The sequence below is a fragment of the Gracilinanus agilis genome, chromosome 3, assembly GCF_016433145.1.
Source record: "Gracilinanus agilis isolate LMUSP501 chromosome 3, AgileGrace, whole genome shotgun sequence".
NCBI lineage: Eukaryota > Metazoa > Chordata > Mammalia > Didelphimorphia > Didelphidae > Gracilinanus > Gracilinanus agilis.
This window is the reverse complement of record NC_058132.1, coordinates 354079997-354100379: the sequence shown is the minus strand read 5'-3', so window position 1 is coordinate 354100379 and position 20383 is coordinate 354079997. Positions and strand designations below refer to the sequence as shown.

The 20383-nt window shown below is 37.4% G+C and overlaps 1 protein-coding gene across 1 annotated transcript in view; it reads right to left on the bottom strand.

Moving 5' to 3' along the window:
• The window catches only part of CFAP44 (cilia and flagella associated protein 44), a 137035-nt gene that overhangs the window by 83837 nt on the left and 32815 nt on the right, over positions 1 to 20383 (bottom strand). Inside the window, exons 6-12 of the mRNA XM_044666775.1 lie at positions 20099 to 20213; positions 15150 to 15314; positions 11244 to 11399; positions 9840 to 9887; positions 8753 to 8852; positions 4948 to 5042; positions 2448 to 2657 (exon numbers count right to left, since the gene is read on the bottom strand). Of these exons, the coding sequence (XP_044522710.1) occupies positions 2448 to 2657; positions 4948 to 5042; positions 8753 to 8852; positions 9840 to 9887; positions 11244 to 11399; positions 15150 to 15314; positions 20099 to 20213 (889 nt within the window). The remainder of the gene's footprint in view (positions 1 to 2447; positions 2658 to 4947; positions 5043 to 8752; positions 8853 to 9839; positions 9888 to 11243; positions 11400 to 15149; positions 15315 to 20098; positions 20214 to 20383) is intronic.

The window sequence follows — 20383 nt, the reverse complement described above, 5'->3', positions numbered from 1 at the left end:
ATCCACTATTGAATTGTTTTCACTGCTTGATTGGTTTCACCAAAATTACTGAACTTCAGAGAGGAGAACTGAGACCAATGAATGAGAATTGTAGGAAAATCAATTTGATCTTCAATTAAAGAAGAGCTTCCTAGGAGTCAGAGCTGCCTGAAAATGAAACAGACTGACTTCTGAAGGAATGAATTTTCCATCACTGAAAGTACTCAAGAAAAGGATGTATGATCAGAATTGGAAGAGATTTGAGAAATCCTCTAATCCCACCACCTTTGGAAGGTAAGGGACAGGGGATTCTTGCATTCTATGGAAGGTTGGACTAGATGACCTGTAAGACCCCTTCCAACTCTAAGATACTGAACTTTGAGGCCCTGAATTCAAATGTCTTCAGAAGTTTCCTTGCTGTATGACCCTGAACAAACCATTTAACCCCCATTGCCTAGCCCTTACCAACCTTCTGCCTTAGAATCAATACACACTATTGATTCTAAGATAAGGTTAGGGTTTTAAAAGAAAAATTCTACACTTTTTTTTCTTAACTGTTGCATTAAGAATTTACACAGGCAATTCACATAATAGAGGTTCTTGAAGGAATTAACTACTCTCTAGAAAAGCATTGACATTCTCTTAAATGATTTTTCAGCTAAAAAAATTTTATTCATTGTAAATGAAAAAAACACATTAGAATCCAAGCAGCAAAATCCAGTTTAATCTTTAGTGGGAAATCTAAATTTAAAGAAAATATAGCATGGTAAGATTTAATCTGTTGTTAGTTTTATTTTATTCTAAGACAGCAATGAATTGGTTTTGTGGAAACTGTAGGGTGCAGAACTTGGAATCATGAAAACCTGAATTTCGATACTGCCTCGAATAGCCTCAGGTTCTTACTAGCTGTGTTACAAGTTATTTAGCCTCCCGTGCCTCAGTTTCCTCATCTGTAAAAGGTGCTTCTCCATTGATAATAATCATATCCCTCTACCTCCCACTCCCACCTCTCCTTCCTACCCAGGTTGTTATGAGGACACAGATGAGTAAACATATACATAACCTTGGGCAAATCACTTAACCTCTCTTTGCCTCAGTTTACTCAAGTGTAAAATGGGAATTAATAGCACCTCACAAAGTTGTTATGAGGATCAAATAAGATGATATCAGTAGAGCATTTAGAACAGTAACTGGCACATAGCAGGTGCTATATAAATGCTAGCTATTATCATCATTGTCATTTTAGACAGGATCGTATAAGGAAATTAGTGAGTATTGAGAGCTTAACCATAGACTTTCCATTGGAAATATAAATTTTTTAAATATTCGGAAAGTTACTACTATAGAAAAAATGTTTTTACATGATTACATATGTAAAATCTATTTCAGAGTGCTTATGGTCTCAGAAAGGGGGGAAGGCAAGGAGAGGTGTAGGAAGGAGGGTCAGAATGAAAAGTCCAACTTGTATTTATTTCAGTTCATTTCTTTTTATATCATTTAGTATAAAATTAAATTATCTTACATGTCATTTTGTGTTAGAAAGGCTATTCCCGGTTGTTAATTAACTGTGATGAATAAGGAGTTAGCTTAAAAACTCTTGATGTAACCTTATGTTAGCTACATATCTTTACTGTCTCCTGATTCCAAATAAAGATAACAGAAGCAAACATAGAGTCGATTGTAAAAGTAGGAATAGTATTGGGTTTTCTAGGAAAGTATTGTCAGTAGTAAGGTCCTCGGATTTTATGACTCCAAGAGACAACTTTGTGTATCTTTAAGTTTCTTCTTGTGAGTTACTGTCTATTGTAATATCAGTAAGTCTTTTCCTAAAATATCATCTGAAAATAGTAGTGACAGGATCAATAAAGTGCTTGGATCTTGTCCTAGAATTTATTAACCATAGCTAACATACTCTGGATACTGGATTTTCTTAATCAATTATTTGTATCAACTATCAAAATCCTATAAAAACAACTATGAACATCCTCAAGATGTCTTTCACCAAAGACTGGTAACGAAGATAAGAACATTGACTCTATTTATTCATGAATAAAGTCAGTTTTCAACAGCTCAGAATTATGGCTCAGAGATTTCTTTATTTCTTACAGGAAGAGAAGAGAGAATTTGGAACTCAAAACTTTTTTTAAAAGAATATTAAAAATTATTTTACATGTAATAGCAGAAAAAACTATCTATTTTTTTTTTATTTTTAACTCTTATTTTCCATCTTGGAATCAATACTAAGTATTGATTCCAAGGCAGAAGAATGGTAAGAGCTAAGCAATGGGGGTTAAGTGATTTGTCCTGTGTCACAAAGTTAGGAAGTATCTGAGGAAACATTTGAACCCAGGACCTCCCATCTCTAGACCTGGTTCTCAATGCACTGAGCCACCTAGTTGACCCCAAAACATTGTTTAAAACACACACACACACACACACACACACACACACACACACACACTACTTACCCCTGTGGCTAGGACCTCTCCATTTTGCTCATATGCTAGAGCTGTAACAGCTTCTGTATGAGGTTTGAAGACCTGAGTCATTTGTAACTGTGCAGCACTTATCCTCCTCCTCCCAGAAAACATAACAACTCCCGTTGGATCATAAAGTTCCAGAAGGCGAACAACTCCGTCTTCAAACCCTGCAACAATTAGCCCGCCTTTGTGGCTGACCTTGGAACAAATAGAATGCAGTAGAGTCAGGACAAAGGAGCCTGCTCCACAATGCTCAGCTAGACTTTGTCAGATGATTTTTCATGGACACTGCAGGGTCTCTTGTCTTAGATATAGAAATCTTCTACTCATCTTTGGGCAACTTGAACCCACAATGGGGTCCCATTCCACCTCCTTTCTAGATGTTGGGCAGACTGTGACTATCTGAATACTTGCTTTCTGACAAAGTCTTCAGAAGTAGACTGAGGGCTAAAATATGACACGGGTCAGAGAGAATGTTCACCCTAAAATGTACTAAAGAAGTGGGGTGATGTAATAGATAGGAAGCTGGCCCCCTAACCAGAGAGACTTGAATTGAGTCCCACCTCTGAAACCAGATGTGTGATTCTGGGCAAGATACCAACTCTGAAAGCCTTGGTTTTCTCAGCTGTAAAATGGGGATAATGTCTGTAATATCTACGTCACAAATATCTTGTAAACCTTAAAGCATAATAAAAAATGTTATTTGGCACATTATCTAGGCAGCTTTGAGAACCCTCAGAAAAGGAAATATATACTTGAGGCAGCACTCTCACTAAGTCATTACAACAAATTAGTGACCTCTGTTTCTATTTGAGTTTGACACTACTGGCAAAAGATTCTGAGAGGACAAGTGATTTATTTGCTAAGGGTCATAGAATCTGTATCTATCTATGTATCTATATCGCTGTCTTTCAATCTGTCTGTTGGTCTGTCTGTCTATCCATCTCTCTCTCTCTCTACTTCCCTATCTTTCTATCTGTCTGTATATCTCTCTATCACTGTATCTATCTGTCTATATCTCTCATCTTTCAATGTGTCTCTCTAACCCTCTGTCTATAACTATTTCTATCTCTCTTTCTAGCTGTCTATCTCTATCTCTATCCATCTACATTTCTCTGCCTATATGTCTCTTTGTCTCTCTATCTGTCTGTGTGTCTATATCTCTCTCTGCCTGTCTATCTCTCTATCTATCTATCTATGTCTCTAAATCTTTCTCTCTATGTCTGTCTGTCTGTCTTACTGTCTGTCTGTCTGTCTGTCTGTCTGTCTGTCTCTCTCTCTCTCTCATCCCTGAAGTTGAGCAAACTCAAACCTGTACCTGCAAGAGGCATATCCAGGTTATGTAACTCTGATGAGAATAGACTCTTTGATGGTGGGCGCACTCTGTCTTGTCACTGAGAAAATCTTACCACTGTTACAGCTATACCCAACACCCAACACTCTATCTACTGCACCACCTAAACTTACTCTCTCACTATCTCTCTCCTCTTCTCTCTCCTCTCCGTCTTTCTCTGTCTCTCTCTCTCTCTCTCTCTCTGTCTCTCTGTCTCTCTGTCTCTGTCTCTTTCTCTCTCTCTCTCTCTCTTACACACACACATCAGAGATTGCACTTAGGTCTGGGTCTACCTGGCTCTGAAATCAGCTCTCTCTCTCTCTTCTACCACACTGTCTCATTGCTATATTTCAAGGGCGACTAACCTGACTTTGTGATATGCTTTAGCCCTCACGTCTATAAGATATGAATAATGAGAATGTTTTTCTTACCTACCTCTCAGGTTATTGTGAGGAAAATGATTTGGAAACCTTTTATATATCTGTGAATTATCATTATTGCCATATCTAAGCTCTAGGGCTTAAAATAGGTTTAATTTCTCTGATGCCGTAGAATACCCCCAAATCAGTTTATCAAATGATTTCATTTGCCTACGCCCTAAATGAGCAATAAATTCTGAGTGGCTATTTATACATGTGGATCACTTGGGATCTGGAATCATCAAACTAATTGAACATCCTGGTAGTCCCCAGCTTCTGTTTCTGCCCCATTCCTGACACTATCACTACTCCAGCCCAGAGCCTACTCCTTGTCCTGGTCCGACCAAGAGCCTCTTCTTTTGTCTCTGTTCTGGTTAGCTTACATCCGATTGCCCTGTCTGAACCTGAGACAATTCCATCAACCAAAGATTCAAGTGGATGAAAGATGGGTAAACGAGGTTCTACTTTCTTTCCCCAAAATGACATGCTTGAAAGTATAGGCTTATGCAGGAATTTTACTAACCTACTAGCAGAATAGCAACAATATGTCCATAAAAAGATGACCAGAGGCCTGGAGATGATTGTGGATTACCATCACAGTAAGAGAATCTTCACAAAGCTTCAATGAAATAAACTCACTAAAAATTGTCAGGATATACCTGGGCCACAACTGAATAATACTAATAGAGTCTTTGTCAGAGTATCCTGCTTGGGTCCATTTTACAAGTAGGCTTACCATTCGTGGGGCCCAGATGAGCGCTGTTCCTCCTCTTCTGAAGGACAACTGGGTCAAATAAATTCTAGCAGCAAAGTCAAAGATGCGTACTGTGCCTGCAAATGCAGGGGAGAGAGAGAGAGAGAGGGAGGGAGAGAGAGAAAAGGAGAGGGAGAAGAGAGAGTGCCAACATTATCCTTCACCTACTCATTTTTCTTTTTTTTAATTCTGTTGAGTTGAGTTGAATTGAATTGAAAATTAATTTTGAATAATAATGATTATTATATAAGTGACAGAGATGTCATGAATAAACTAATTCAATTGAAAACTCAAAACCCTTTCTTAGCTTTCCTTTCTTAACTTGCATCTTTGCCCTCAGCAAACTTTGCACAAGAATGGCTAACAAAGGGTCACAGTACACTACCTAAGGAGGTAGGGGGAAAGAATAAACATTTATTAAGAGCCTACCAGGTGCCAGGAATTGTGCTAAGCACTTTACAAATATGTTCTCATTTCATAGAAAGAGCTCTGGCAAGCCAGGAGCCATGGGAACCACTCGTGTTTCTATTACTAGCTCATTGGGCAGCTAGGGGGCACAGTAGATAAAAAGGCAGGTCAGGAGTCAAAAAGACTCTTCCTGAGTTCAAAGTGGCCCTGGGCAAGTCATTTAACCCCATTTGCCTCAGTTTCCTCATCTGTAAAATGAGCTGGAGAAGGAAATGGAAAACTATTCTAATATCTTTGCCAATGAAACTTCAAATGGGGTCACAAAGAATCAGACACAACTGAAACAATGGAATACTTTAGCCCATTATGTTACCTTGGAGAAGTCATTTCATCTCTGTGAACCTTCATCTCCCTATCTATAAAGTGAATTGTTAAATGTATTTTCTTTTTTAAGAAACCATCCCCATTGCACAAGGGTTATAAATATTTATTGACATTTTGATTGGTTTCTATATCTGCCTCCAGCCTACTTCTCCAGTATTATCTCACATCACTCCCCTAAGTCTTTATATAGGCTGTGCCCCCTACCAGAAATGCCCTCCCTCCTCATCTCTGTCCATAAGAAGTATTACCTTTTTTCAAAGTTCACAAAGCACAGGTGCCATCTCCTATGGAAAGGCTTTCCTGATGTTCCTGGTAGTTCAGTGGTCTCTCCTTGTTTGTGCTCTCTTGCACTAACTTAACTGCTTACATTTTGTATATCTCACTGAAGAGGTAAACTCCTTGAGGTGAGGGACTATGTTTTATTTTTTTTCTGTATCCCTAGGACCTTGCATAGTACATAATGCATACAATAATTGTTTCTTATATTAGGATTGGGGTAGAAATAATACTGATCCCCCTCCCGTGTCTTCCACCCAGAAGACTGCCCAAGCTACTAAAAGTCCTATTTCAGATAAATATTTACATGATATCCACCCTCCTGCCCCAACCCCCTCATCCCTACTGTCTAGAGCTTTTTGTGTTTGGGACATTTGTAATCATTGCTGATAGCCTGGTTCAAGCCCACCTCAACCTTTCAAGCCCTTCAAAGTCCTCTCTCAGCCCTCACTCTTTCCTCATTGTTTTCTAATGAATTTGAAGTCAAAAGACCCAGATTCTACCCATGACACCTTGGGAAAGTTGCATTACCTCCCTCAGCATCAATCTGTAGACTTTAGATGCCTATTAGACACATTTTGAGCTGAATGATCCAAACTCAACATGTCTAAGACAAAAGTCATTATCTTTCTTAAAAGCTTACCCCTCTTCCAAACCATTTCCATCATCTTGTACTCACCAAGGTTCTCAGCCTCAGTACCATTCTTGATTTCTTGCTTGCCTTCATCTCACATTTCCAATTAGGTGACAAATTTCGTTGAGCCCCGATCCAGAACATTTTTTTGCATTTGTCTCCTTCTCTACACTCATATGACTGACATGCTTGTTCAGGTCCACATCACAGCTAGCCTGGAGTTCTGAAAGAGTTTCCTTATTTATCTCGTTAGCTTGAGGCTCTCCCCTCTCTAGTCCATCTTCCATGCAGCTTCTGAAGTGATATTTCCAAAGCACAGGTTTGACTGAATCACTCCCTGACCAAGATATTCCAGTGGCTCTCTCTGGCCTCCAGATTCCAACAAAAACTCCTCTGTTGTGTAATTAAATGCCTTTATGGTTTGGCTCCAATCTGTCTTTCCATTTGCTTTTGCAACCTATCTTTATTGCATTTTACCTTCTCCCCCCCAGCAACTTTAAGGTCCAGCCAAACTGGCCTTTTTCCTGGTCCTCAGATATGGTATTCCACCTCTGGTGTCTGTGCCTTCTTCCAGGCTCTCTTCCATTTCTGTAATGCACTCTCTCTTCATCTTCCAGTAGAACCCTACCTTCCTTCAAAGCTCAGGCCAGCAGCTACCTTCTCCATGAAGACCTTCCTTATCCCCAGCTGCTGGTGCTGGTCCCTGAAATCACCTTATGTGCATTTGGTATATAAATAGATACATATTTCTATTTATATACATATATCTATAAATAAACGTGTACTTACCATATATAGTTATACTTAAATATATACATGTATACATACCATACTGCTATAGATATACAAATGTGTACACATTGTATATATTTACACATTAATATGTGTATATACCATATATACAAATATTTATGTACTACATATTTATACATAAATACATAAAAGTGTACGTACATACATTTAACTATAAATGCTCAGTCAGGTGTGCAACATATATGCATGTACATGCTTTGTACATGCATATATGTGTCTATATCACCTATATAAATGCATGCATGCCATATATATTTATAAATAAATATATAAATGTGCACATGCCATGTAACTATAGATATCTAGATGTTTATATGCAGTATATAACTATACATAAGTGAGTATGCATACATACCATATTTACAAATGTTTACAGACCACATATATTTATACATAAATATATAAATGTGTACACATATTTAAATACAAATATATGAATGTTATGTCAACACATATGTGTACATGTCATATATGTGTATGCACAAATATATCCATACCACATATAAATGTGAGCATGTATGCATAAATGTGAATAAGTACATGCTGTATGTATTTATATGTCCATATATAAATGTGTATACAAGTTCTGAACCATTTTTATAATTGTGTACATACAATTTCCCCTTGTGTATAGGAAATAATAAGCTCCTTGATGACAAGGATCATTTTATTTTGGTCTCTGTGTCCCAAATGCCTAGCACAAATGAATGTGTGTTGACTGAGTTTAACTTCTTTTAAAAATCAAAGGTATGGGGGCAGCTGGGTAGCTCAGTGGATTGAGAGTCAGGCCTAGAGATGGGAGGTCCTAGGTTCAAATCCAGCCTTAGACACTTCCCAGCTGTGTGACCCTGGGCAAGTCACTTGACCCCCATTGCCTACCCTTACCACTCTTCCACCTAGGAGCCAATACACAGAAGTTAAGGGTTAAAAAAAATTTAAAAAAATCAAAGGTGTGACTGATATAACCTATGTCAGACTAGTTACCTCCTTGGGGGAGGGAGGGAGAAAATCCAAAACCTAAAATATCAGGGAAAAAATTGTCAAAAATTGCTTCTACATGTAATTGAATAAATAAAAAAATTTTTAAATTAAATCCAAAGTTGCAGAATTCTGTACTGTACACAGTCTTACCAATTCCCTTCCACTAAAGGCAATACAACCAATGACTAGCTCATGAACACTTCTGACTATCCATACACTGGCATTTTTTTTCAGAAAAAGAATCATATTTGTTTTTCAATGACTTTGATGGGAAAGCATAGTCATACATACAATCTTTAGAAGTAGTGGCCATGAGATAGGTGAAGGGAGAAACAGTCATGGCGGCAATTGGTCCAGAGTGGAAAGAAAACAGACATTGTGGATCCTGGGTCTAAAGAACACAGAACAGAACAGAAATAATCCCTTCTTGAATTGAAAGCTAAATTAACATAGAATTGAAGGCTAATTTAAGGTAGGCACACCAATATATATTATAATTCCACTTTTATCCTCTACTTCTTGCCACTTGTATGATCTTAGGCAAGTCACTTAATTTCTCTGTGCCTCAATTTCCTCATATGTAAAATGAGGATAGGTGAGTTGGACTAGATATTTTCTGAGGTTTCCTTTCAGATTTTAGATAAATGATTTATGAAATAATTATAAACTTACTTTAGTAAAGCAATTTGTTTCCCCTTCTCACTCATTTTTTGTTAAAATCACATTCTGCTCACTAATATCACAGGGTTCTTGCCATTACCTCAATATTCAAGAATTTAGATATACCTTTCTAAAAACTGCCAAGAAAAAGTACCAAAATATACAACATTTTCCCCTGATGTAAAAATTTTCCCCTACGTAAAATTTTTTTAAAAAGTGAATTAAAAATAATAAAAAATAAATAATCATTTCTTTAAATGCTATATTCCATGCTAGTATATCTATATCATTTGAAAATCTGAAACATGTAAACACTATAAATCATCAAGCAAAATCAGAAGTTGTTAATAAAGTTTAAATTGGATGAGACTTCACAGGATCTCATATATGACACATTTTTGTTATACAAGGAAATGGAGCATTATTATTAGCACATAGAATCATGCAACCCAATAGCTCATGAAAACAAACAACAAATTTTCTTTAAAAAAAAAAATCAAGGGCAGCTTAGGTGGCTCTCCTGGATAGAGAGCCAGATCTAGCGACAGGAGGTCTTAGTATCAGACATTCTCTTGCCACTCTTCTGCCTTGGGACTGATATTTAGTATCCATTCTTGGACAGAACATAAAGATTTGGGGTTTTTTTTTTTTGGTTTTTCATTGCAATCCTAGCTGTTATGAGAAGGGGGGGAAAAACCAGGGAAGCAAGGAAACTTACAATGTTTGAAAAACTCAGATCCAGCCTCCAAATAGCACCATTTGAATCCTAAAGAAAGAAAGCAAAATATTTTTAGATTTTTCTAAGAATTTGACTTTTTTTTTAAGCTTTCTCAAGAAAGATTTTCATGATCTAAGTCAGGGGTCGGCAACCTTTTTGGCCGTGAGAGCCATAAACGCCACATTTTTTAAAATGTAATTTCGTGAGAGCCGTACAGTGCTCACAGTGTGCACTCCTGTAACAGAGCCTGAAAAAAAATTGACTTTATGGCTCCTGCAGAAAGAGCCATATCTGGCCCTCAAAAGAGCCAGATATGGCTGGAGAGCCATACGTTGCTGATCCCTGATCTAAATTCATGTAAAAAGCTTTAGAGTAAAAAGCATTTCCACCATAATCTAGAAACAAACCAATTGTGTTGTAACACTGAATGTTTATGTTAACTAGTTAGCTTGTTCACAATTTATCTGACGCTTTGACCAAGGCAATTTCCATTTAACTCTCTAAATGCCAATGAGAATTTAAGACTGCATGGGAAGCGGAATGGTCTGATAATACCTATAACAATGGAATGAAATGAAAATATTCTGTTGGACTAACCAGTTTGCTGTGATGGAAAATGCGAGTCAAGGTCCAGCTCGGTGGCTCAGTGGATTGAGAGCCAGGTCTATTGAGAGCCACTTAGCTACCCCAGGAAGATGGTGTCTTAAGGTCCTCAGCTGGGATTCCTTCCCAGACAACCATGCCACAGTTTTTCCTTTCTCTAGAGGCATGACTGGTTTTATACTGGCTGGGTTACGGGACAGCAGCCAATCTGTGAGTGAAGGACTTTGTTATGGAACTCAGTTTTTGTTGTCTTTCTAGAGGCTAGGCTGGTGGTGTTCCAATCAGTGATAAAATTCATTTTATGCTTCTGGAAATTCCTTATTATTGGCAGTTAGATGGTGAAGAACACAGGACCTTGAGTCAGGAAGTCTTGAATCGAAATCCAACCTCAGCCACTTCCTAGCTGTGAGACCTTGGGCAAGTCACTGAACCCTGACCTACTCAGTTTTCCTCATCTAAAATAGGAATAATAATAGCACCTGCCTCACAGAATTTCTGTGAGGATTAAATGAGATAATATTTGGGAAGTGGTTAAATGCTCTGTAAATGCTAGCTATCATCAACCTCATTATTGGGACAGCCTCAACTAATCAGCTGTGAAGTGAGCTCCTGGTGCCAACCCTGATCAGTCAAGAAGGAAAATGCCTGAATGAGATCCCCCCTCAGAAAATATGAAATATTTCAGTGTAATAAACATAGCAAAGGAATATGTGACAATGTGACAAAGAAACAAACAAGTTTCTCTACCCAATACAAACACTTAATTACATGCAAAAATTTAGAGAGATGAATGAATCTTACCTGAGCGTACCAGATAGAATTCCCAGGTGTAAATATTTTCACCATTGAGTAGAGCTTGACATTCCTGCCCACTCGCAATTCATTAATAGGCTCCATCTCTATCATTTCACTCTCATCAATAGCATCAGCAGTATCTATTGTCTCAAAGTCCCATATCTTTGTGGAATTAAAAGTAGGAGAAAAAGAAAATGTTTTCATCTACTAATAATGTCCGTATATTAATGTTTTCAGGAAATGAAAATCCCATTTTTATAAAGCAGAAATAGATCTAAAATGACTGCTTAAACTTTTTGTTTTGTTTTGGCTTATGACAGTTAATCTGTACTCCAAATTTCAGTTTAAAAGAGAATGCTTGGGGGCAGCTAGGTGGCTTAATGGATTGAGAACCAGACCTAAAGATGGAAGGTCAAATTTAGCCTCAGACAAGTCCTAGGTGTGTGACTCCCATTGCCTAGCCCTTACCTTTTTCTGCCTTGGAAGCAATAGATAGTATTGATTCTAAGATAGAAGGTAAGAGTTTTTAAAAAGAGAGAGAATATTTAAGCTCACAATTTTGAAAGTGTATTGTGTATTGTGTTAAACCATGTTTCTCTCTACACTTCTTTTTCTTTTGATCTTCCTTTTTAATTCTTCAGGTGATATCGGGGAGAAAGCCTCTAATATATGCTACTGTCTCTTATTAATAACCTACAATTCAAATCCCTGATTTATCTCCTTCCCCTTTTAGCTACTGTCTCTTATTATCTTCACTTTTCAATAAAATTTGATTTTTAAAATGAACAGAATTCCATTTTCTTTCCTTTCTACTCCCACATCACTGAGAGGGGAAAAAAAAGAGAAGCAAAACAAAATCTTGTAACAAATAGGCATTATCAAGCAAAGCAATTTTCCCCTTTGGCCATGTTCAAAAAATAAATGTCTCTCATTCTATACTCTTAAGTCCATCACCTCTCTTTTAGGAGATGGATAGATAACATGCTCCATTTTCAGTCCCCTGAAATTATGAATTCACTCAGGTTTTGATCATTGAGGTTGATCAGAATTCTTATGTCTTTCAAAGTTGCTTGTTTTTAGGGTGTTGTCATTTTACTACTAAAAACTCTACAAATCGTTCCTCTGGTTCTGCTCCCTTCACTCTCTGAATCAGTTTGTACATCTTTGTATGTCTCTTGGGATTTATATTTTTCTTCATTTCTTGTGGCATGATACTATTCTTTTGTATTTATATACCACAATTTGTTCAACTATTCCCTAAATAATGATCGTGGATCCTGAAGAAGCTGGCTTGGGACTGTGATAAAGGTATTGACAAATTATTGTCTTGGCCATAGTCTATCTAATCTGAGCTGTAGAGCAGAGGATTTCTACTGCAAAGAGAGAAAATAGGAGATGGCAAGCTGCTATAAATATTTATACAAATAATGTAATGTGTTATATATGTACATTGTCTATTAAAAATTAATTAATAAATGTAATATATAAGTAGATATAATATATAAAGGAACTTTTCCTCTTTCTTTGATCTCTTTGGGGATTGAATCCTAGCAGTGATAATGCTGGGTCAATAGTGACATTTTATGTATAATTCCAATTTGCCTTCCATAATGCTTAGACTCATTCATATCTCCATAAAAAGTATATCAGTGGGGGGCAGCTGGGTAGCTCAGTAGATTGAGAGTCAGGCCTAGAGATGGGAGGTCCTAGGTTCAAATCCCGCCTCAGACACTTCCCAGCTGTGTGACCCTGGGCAAGTCACTTGGCCCCCATTACCCGCCTTTACCACTTTTCCACCTGTGAACCAATACACAGAAGTTAAGGGTTTAAAAAAAAAGTATATCAATGTATGTATTGCAACTCTTAAACATAATCATCCTTTTCCTTTATGTCATCTTTGTCAGTCTGATAAGTGTGGTATGGAATCTCAGATTTGTCTTAATACAAATTTCTCTAATTATTACTGATTTGGAGGATTTTTTTTTAATATGGCTATAGATAGCCTTGATTTTTTCTGAGTTGAGCACTGTCTATTTATATTCATAGACCATTTATTAATTGAGAAGTGACTCTTATTCATTAAATTTGAATCCTTTCCTTATGTCTTGAAAATAAGACCTTTATTACAGAAACTTGCTACAAAGACTTGTTCTCAGTTAATAGTTTTTTATTCTTAGCTTTATTGGATTTGTTTTTAAGTTTATGTAATCAAATAAAAATTACTCATTTTATCTTTTGTGATCCTTTTTATCCTTTTGTTTGGTCATAAACTTTTCCTCTATAGATCTAATAGGTATTTTGTTCCTTGTTTCTCTGATGCGTTTATGATGGGCCACATATCTATTTGGAGCTTATCTTGGCATAAAGTGTAAGATGCTGGTTTAAACTTAATTTCTTTTATATTTTGTACACTGTCCCCAGTTTTTTTTTTTATCAAATTGTAAATCTTTATCTCTGTAGCTGCTTTTTGTGTTTATCAAAAACCAAGCTACTAGATAAATTTTTGTCTATATGATATGTGTCTAATCTATCCCATTGATCAAATTCTATTTTTTAATCAGAACCAAATTGTTTTGAGAAATATTGCTTTGTAATATAGTTTGAAATCTGGACTTGCTAGGATCCTTTTGTTTCTACTTTTTTTCATTATTTCCTTGAGATTTTTTATCTTTTAAGCCTCTATGAATTGTTTTGTAAAGTAATTGAAAAAGTAGCATTGCCATTCTTATTTTGCTAACTAGGACAATTCATGTGTTATTAATGTTTCTCCAGTTATTTAAGTCTGTCTTTTTTTCACAATGTAGCTATATTTCTGTAGTTCTTATGCATATCTTCTTAAGTAAACTCCCAATTACATGTTCTTTGATTATTTTAGCTAGAATTCTTCTTTCTGTCTCTTTCTTTTGAGTTATATTGTTATCATACAGAAATGCTGATGACCTTTACTGAAACCATTGTTATAATTCCTTTTAGTCAGATTACTGTTAGTTTTTAGGGATTTTTTAAAAAGTATACTATCATATCTACAAAAAATGATAATTTTGCTTTTTTACTTATATTTATTCCCTTAATTCCTTTTTTTTATCTTATTGCTATAGCTAGAATTTCTAAGACTATGTCAAATAGGAAGTGTTGATCTCCTATGTGAAGCTTAGAAAATGAACCTCTCAGACCAGGCAGGGTAAGACACTCAGCCTTTGCCTGCCTCAATTTCTTCATCTGTAAAAATGGGGATAATAATAATATCTACCTCACAGGGTGGTTTCAAAGATTAAAGGAGATATTATTTATAAAGCTCTTAGCACAGTGCCTGGCATATTTTTCAGTCAATTCAGTTGTGTTTGACACTTTGTGATGCCATTTAGATTTTCTTGGCCAAGATACTGGAGTGGTTTGCCATGAGCTTCTACAGATCACAGGAGACTGAGGCAAACAGGATCATACATCTTATAAGTGTCTGTAGCCATATTTGAACTCAGAAAGATGCTCTTCTTAAATTTAGGCCCAGCACTTTATCTACTTAGAAGTGCTATGTAAAATCCATTATTGTTATTGTTTTTAATTGATGAAGCTTTTGTTTACCGACTTTATTACGCCCAAATACAAGTCTAATCTTCCAAAAGCTGTTGATTCAACAAAAAATATAAAAACCACCTGAAATTGTCTCAGAAATTTTCAATGCTGTGATGTAGCATAATCAGTTCTTTCTGACAATTGACATCTCTTGCTCTAATAATTAAAGTGAGTCTGATCTTATAGCATAATGGCACTGCCCCCACTTATAGAATAGCCTTTATAAGATATCTGACTTTACTTCTAATTATATCTATTCATTTCCAAACATTAAAAAAAATGGATTACAAGACTTCAAAAAAAACAATGGATTCTGTCCAAATCCACAAAGTAACTCACCCTAATGCATCCATCATCTCCAACTGTGATGACTTCTCCTTCATCTATCATGATCTGGTTAATGGGGCCAATATGACAGGTTCTTCGTGCATGTCGGCAAAGTTCTACCTTGATGAGACCTCCCTCCCAGAGCAGCAAGTTGCCCCACTCTGATCCTGAGAGCACCTTGCAGGTATAGAGAGAAGAAATAAACTTAATTATTAAATATGTGAAATGAAAACAATAATTCCTTTCTAAGTATTGTGCTAATAGGTCATTCCCTGAGTGGTCAGAATGTTTGATTGAGCTAAGAAATTCCAGGTAACAAATGAAATGCCAACTATGGGCCTGTTCAATATACTCTAGGGCCAAGGCCATGTTTTACATCAAGAGTAAGAACAGAATTCCCCCTTGGGGATGGGGGAACAGGAACTACAGTGAAATAACCTGTTCACTCCCATGTGGTAATAGAATGCCTTGGGGGTGGGGAGCCCAAGGCAAGGAGCCTGCCCAGTCCAGGCCACTTGGCAGGGGCAGGGAAGCAGCAGAGTGGGGGCCAGACCAGCCTACAATAGGAGAACTGTTAGAATGGGATGCTGAGCATAACTGATCAAAACAGCTACAAACCTCCCCAGAGCAAGTCAGCAGGGCCACCTCCCTGAACAAGGACAGCCAGTTCTATCCCAAGTTCCAGAGAAAAATACTCTGCAAAAGTTGGGACACTAATACACTGCTGGTGGAGTTGTGAATTGATCCAACCATTATGGAGGGCAATTTAGAACTATGCCCAAAGGGCTTTAAAAGGCTAACTGCCCTTTGACCCAGCCATACCACTGCTGGGTTTGTACCTTAAAGAGATAAGGGAAAAGACTTGTACAAAAATATTTATAATAGCTATGCTCTTTGTGGTGGCAAGAAATTGCAAAATGAGGGGATGCCCTTAGATTGGGGAATGGCTAAACAAACTGTGGTATCTGTTGGTGATGGAATACTACTATGCTGAAAGGAATAATGATCTGGAGGAATTCCATGTGAACTAGAAAGGACTCCAGGAACTGATGCAGAGTGAAAAGAGCAGAACCAGGGGAGCCTTATACACAGAGACAGATACACTGTGGCACAATTGAATGTAATGGACAACTTTGGAAGTCTTAGGAACTCTGATCAACACAGTGATGGACCATGATTCCAGGGAACTCATAAGGACACCTGCCACTGACTTTTTGATAGAGAGGATATGGAATAGAGGTTGAAATGTATTTTGGGGCATAGCTAAATACCATAGCATGACTGCTCTATTCTACTGATATAAGTCTGTCCTTCTGGATCCTCATGCCTATTAGCAAAGAAAATCTCCTAGGAAACAACTCCCCTATTGCTCCTGCAAAAAAAAAGAAAAAAGAAAAAAAACTTTACATTAAAAACTACTAGGAATGTCCTCAGTGAGTGTAGAGAGGGGAAGGGAGTGGACCAAGCACTCTGCTCCCCTCCAGCTCTGCCAACTGTGAGCTGCCCACCTTACCCCTTGTGCACTCCCATTTGGCTGCTGGGCAGAGGGGTGGTGGAGAGGGATAGGGGAGCAGCTCAATCCAACTCCTTCTGCCTTTCTAATAACGAATTCTGGTGGTAGGAGGTGGGGAGGGAGAGTGGCCAAGTGCCCACAGAGAACGCATTGTGTGCCATCTTCATCACCCATGCCATAGGTTTGCCATCACTGGCCTAGTCCTTATTGCCCTTCCACCTTGCCACCAATTCTTAGTACTAATTCTAAGTCAGAAGGTAAATGTTTTAAATTTTAAAAGAATTGAAGTTGAGAATTACCAGAAGAGCAATAGAAAGGAAAGTGAGAAGTATGCAGCACATAACAAATGAGGAAATGAGGAAGGGCCCCTAATGCAGGGGAGGTGCACGGTAGAAAGGTTTACAACAGAGAGAGATTGAGACAAGATGACCACAAGCAGAGAGGGATCCTGATTCAGACCATTCAGTCACCTTGGCAGAGAGCACGGTTGAGGGGGCATAATGAGTGTATGTGGTAAGAAAAGCCAGAGGGACACCTGGCTAAGGCAGAACAGCTAGAAACAGGAAGGAAAAATCAGTGTCCGGTGATTCAAAGGTGGTACTGCCCTGGAGGAGGAGGAGGGAGACAGGGGCTAGCAGCCTTGGTGCCTCCTAAATCCCCAGCGAACATGGAACCTGCAAAAGGTTTAGTTCTGATTGAACCTGCCTTGAGGAACACCTGTTAGCTCCCAATGGAAGTAGCTACAAGCAAAGAAAGAGGCTTTAATGCCCTGGGTTTGGGGACTTGCCTACAGACTAAGCAGACTGGGGATGCTGAGTCTTATAGGAGCTGTAAGGGTGGTTGTTGTGATATGATATAAAATGATACAGTCTGATGTGTGAAGTGATATGTAATAATATTGTATGCCACGATATGATTAGCATAATAGAATACAATATAAATTTATTCCTTGAACCCTGATATTATGACTTATTCCACCAAAATATGGCTGCAAAAAAGGGGACACTGGTCTTATGAGTATCACTGAATAAATCCACATCCACCAAAAGAGCAGAGCTGGAGGATAGAGGGAGCTGGATCTCAAAGACAATAGCATTATTCCCAGAGCACTGTCTCCTGTGGGGTGGGACAGACAATATCAGGGGTAAAAGTGATTGTCGGCATTTGCCCCCTCATCAACCAATATGATTAAGCACTTGGTCAGCATTGGGTGCCAGACTAGTAAGGTCAAATTATTATTAGATCTTAATATGGGACTAACCAGGGGTAATACAAAAATAGAAAAGGGAATCTCTATTTAATAAATGTTGTTGGGGCTATTAGATAATAGATCAAAAGGAAAAATACTTTTAATCTATATCTCACTCCTTAAATGAAAATATACTCTAGAAGAGCCAAAAAAAAGTTAAACTTAAAAGGAAATAAGGGGATGGGTGAGGAAGAAACAAGATTAGTACATTATCTCAAGTATGGATAAGATTTTTAACTATTCAGGAAATGGAGACTGTCTTTAAAGGTAAAATAGATTATTAACTTAAATAGCCAAAAAACTTAAAACCTTTAAAAAATGAAATATATCAAACAAATAACAAAAAAATGAAGAAATTATATTTTAAAAATCAATGGGTAAATGCCCACTCTTTAATCTATATGAAGAATGGGCATAATGATATCATGTCAGATTCTAATTTATAAATGGTCAGAGGAGAAGAATTGACTGTTTACACTGAGAAAATGAAGGCAGGAAATTATCACATGAACAAATGCACAGCCTTACAAGCAATACTATATGCAAACTAAGACAGTTTTAAGATACCAATTACATCCCAAAAAATAATTAAAAGGTGATCCTTGATTGGTAAAGATGTTGGTGGTACTGTTTTTTTTGTTTGTTTTTTTTTTTCCTACAGAGCCACCTGGTGGCTGATCTAATACAAGAGCTACAAAACTGTCCATCTGCTTGGATCCGGTAGTTCCATTCCAGATTATAAAAAATTGGAAAGGGGTGGGGAATGGGAAGTAGGGAAAGAAGTAATTTATGCAAACATGTTCCTAGAAGTATTGTACAGAGGCAAGTAGCACAGTAGATCCAGTGCTGGGTCTGGAGAAAGGAATGTCTGAGTTCAAATCCAGCCTCAGATCCTTATGAGCTGTGTGAATTTGGGCAAGTCACTTAACTTCTATCTGCCTTAGTTTCCTCAATTGTAAAAGGGAATAATAACAACAGCACCTAATTCACAGGATTGTTGTAGGGATCAAATTGAGAGAATATTTGTGAAATGTCTGACACATCGTAGGTACACTTAATAAGTGATTATTTCCTTCTACTACTATTAAAAGTAAAAAAAAATGGAAACTGCAGATTAAAAAAAATGTTTTTAAACCCTTACCTTCCATCTTGGAGTCAGTACTGTGTATTGGCTCCAAGGCAGAAGAGTGGTAAGGGTAGGCAATAGGGGTTAAGTGACTTGCCCAGGGTCACACAGCTGGGAAGTGTCTGAGGTCAGATTTGAACCCAGGACCTCCCATCTCTAGGCTTGGCTCTCAATCCACTGAGCTACCCAGCTGCCCCCCCAAAATTTTTTTTAATGTGATAGGGTGCACTCCCTGAGGGTCGAAAACCAAATCTTGTCTACCTTTATATCTGCCCAGCACCTAGCACAGTGCCTAACATGTTGCTATTTTGTTATTATTGTTGGTAGTAGTAGTAGAGATAGTGGTAGTGGTGGTAGTAGTGGTAGTAGTAGCAGCAGCAGAAGCAGCAGCAATAGTAGTAGTCATTGTCATTCAGATTACTGTGAATTCATGGATAAGGAAATCTTTATGGATCAGTAGATAGAACACTGGACCTTGAGTCCAGAAGACCTGCATTCAAATCCAGCCTCAGATACTGACTTTGTGACCCTGGACAAGTCTGTTTGCCTTAATCTCCTAGAAAAGAAAATGGCAAACAACACCAGTATCCTCCAAAAAAAAAAAGCAAACAAAAATAACGCTGGGGCAATACGGTCAACAAGGTTATAGTGAGATGTGACTGACTGAGTCCACTCAACCACAACAAAAAGAAACATCTTAAACCCAATGCAGATAAGTAGCTCATGTAATTTATGTTGTAGGCAGTTAGGGCACTTAGAGTTTAAGTGACTTGCCTAATATATACTATTATATATACTCTTATAAATAATTTCTATTATAAATACAATAAATAAAATATGCTTATTTAAAATAAGTATAACTGTCAATATATGGAAATGCTTATATATTATAGTTCATGTTAAATGAAAGGCAGAATACCAAATAATATGCACACACTGATTACAACAATGAAAATGTGTTCATTCCTATTCAAGATCAAAAGAAAATCTAGAGATAAATATTTTAGAGTTTCATGTTGATTGGCTTCCTTATTTCTACAAAGGTACTTAAATTCCTAAGAAGTAGTACTTACTTTCCCATCGGGCAATTCCATATAACCTTCTATGTCAGTCACTGCCGTTTTGCCAAATCTACCCAAATATCCTTGTAGTTTAAGACCAGTGAAAGTTAAGGCCATTAACCAGAACCTAAAAAGAAGAAGGAAGGAAGGAAGAAGAGGAAGAAGAGGAAGAAGGAGGAGGAGGAGGAGGAAGAAGAGGAAGAAGAAGAAGAAGAAAGAAGAAGAAGAAGAAGAAGAAGAAGAAGAAGAAGAAGAAGAAGAAGAAGAAGAAGAAGAAGAAGAAGAAGAAGAAGAAGA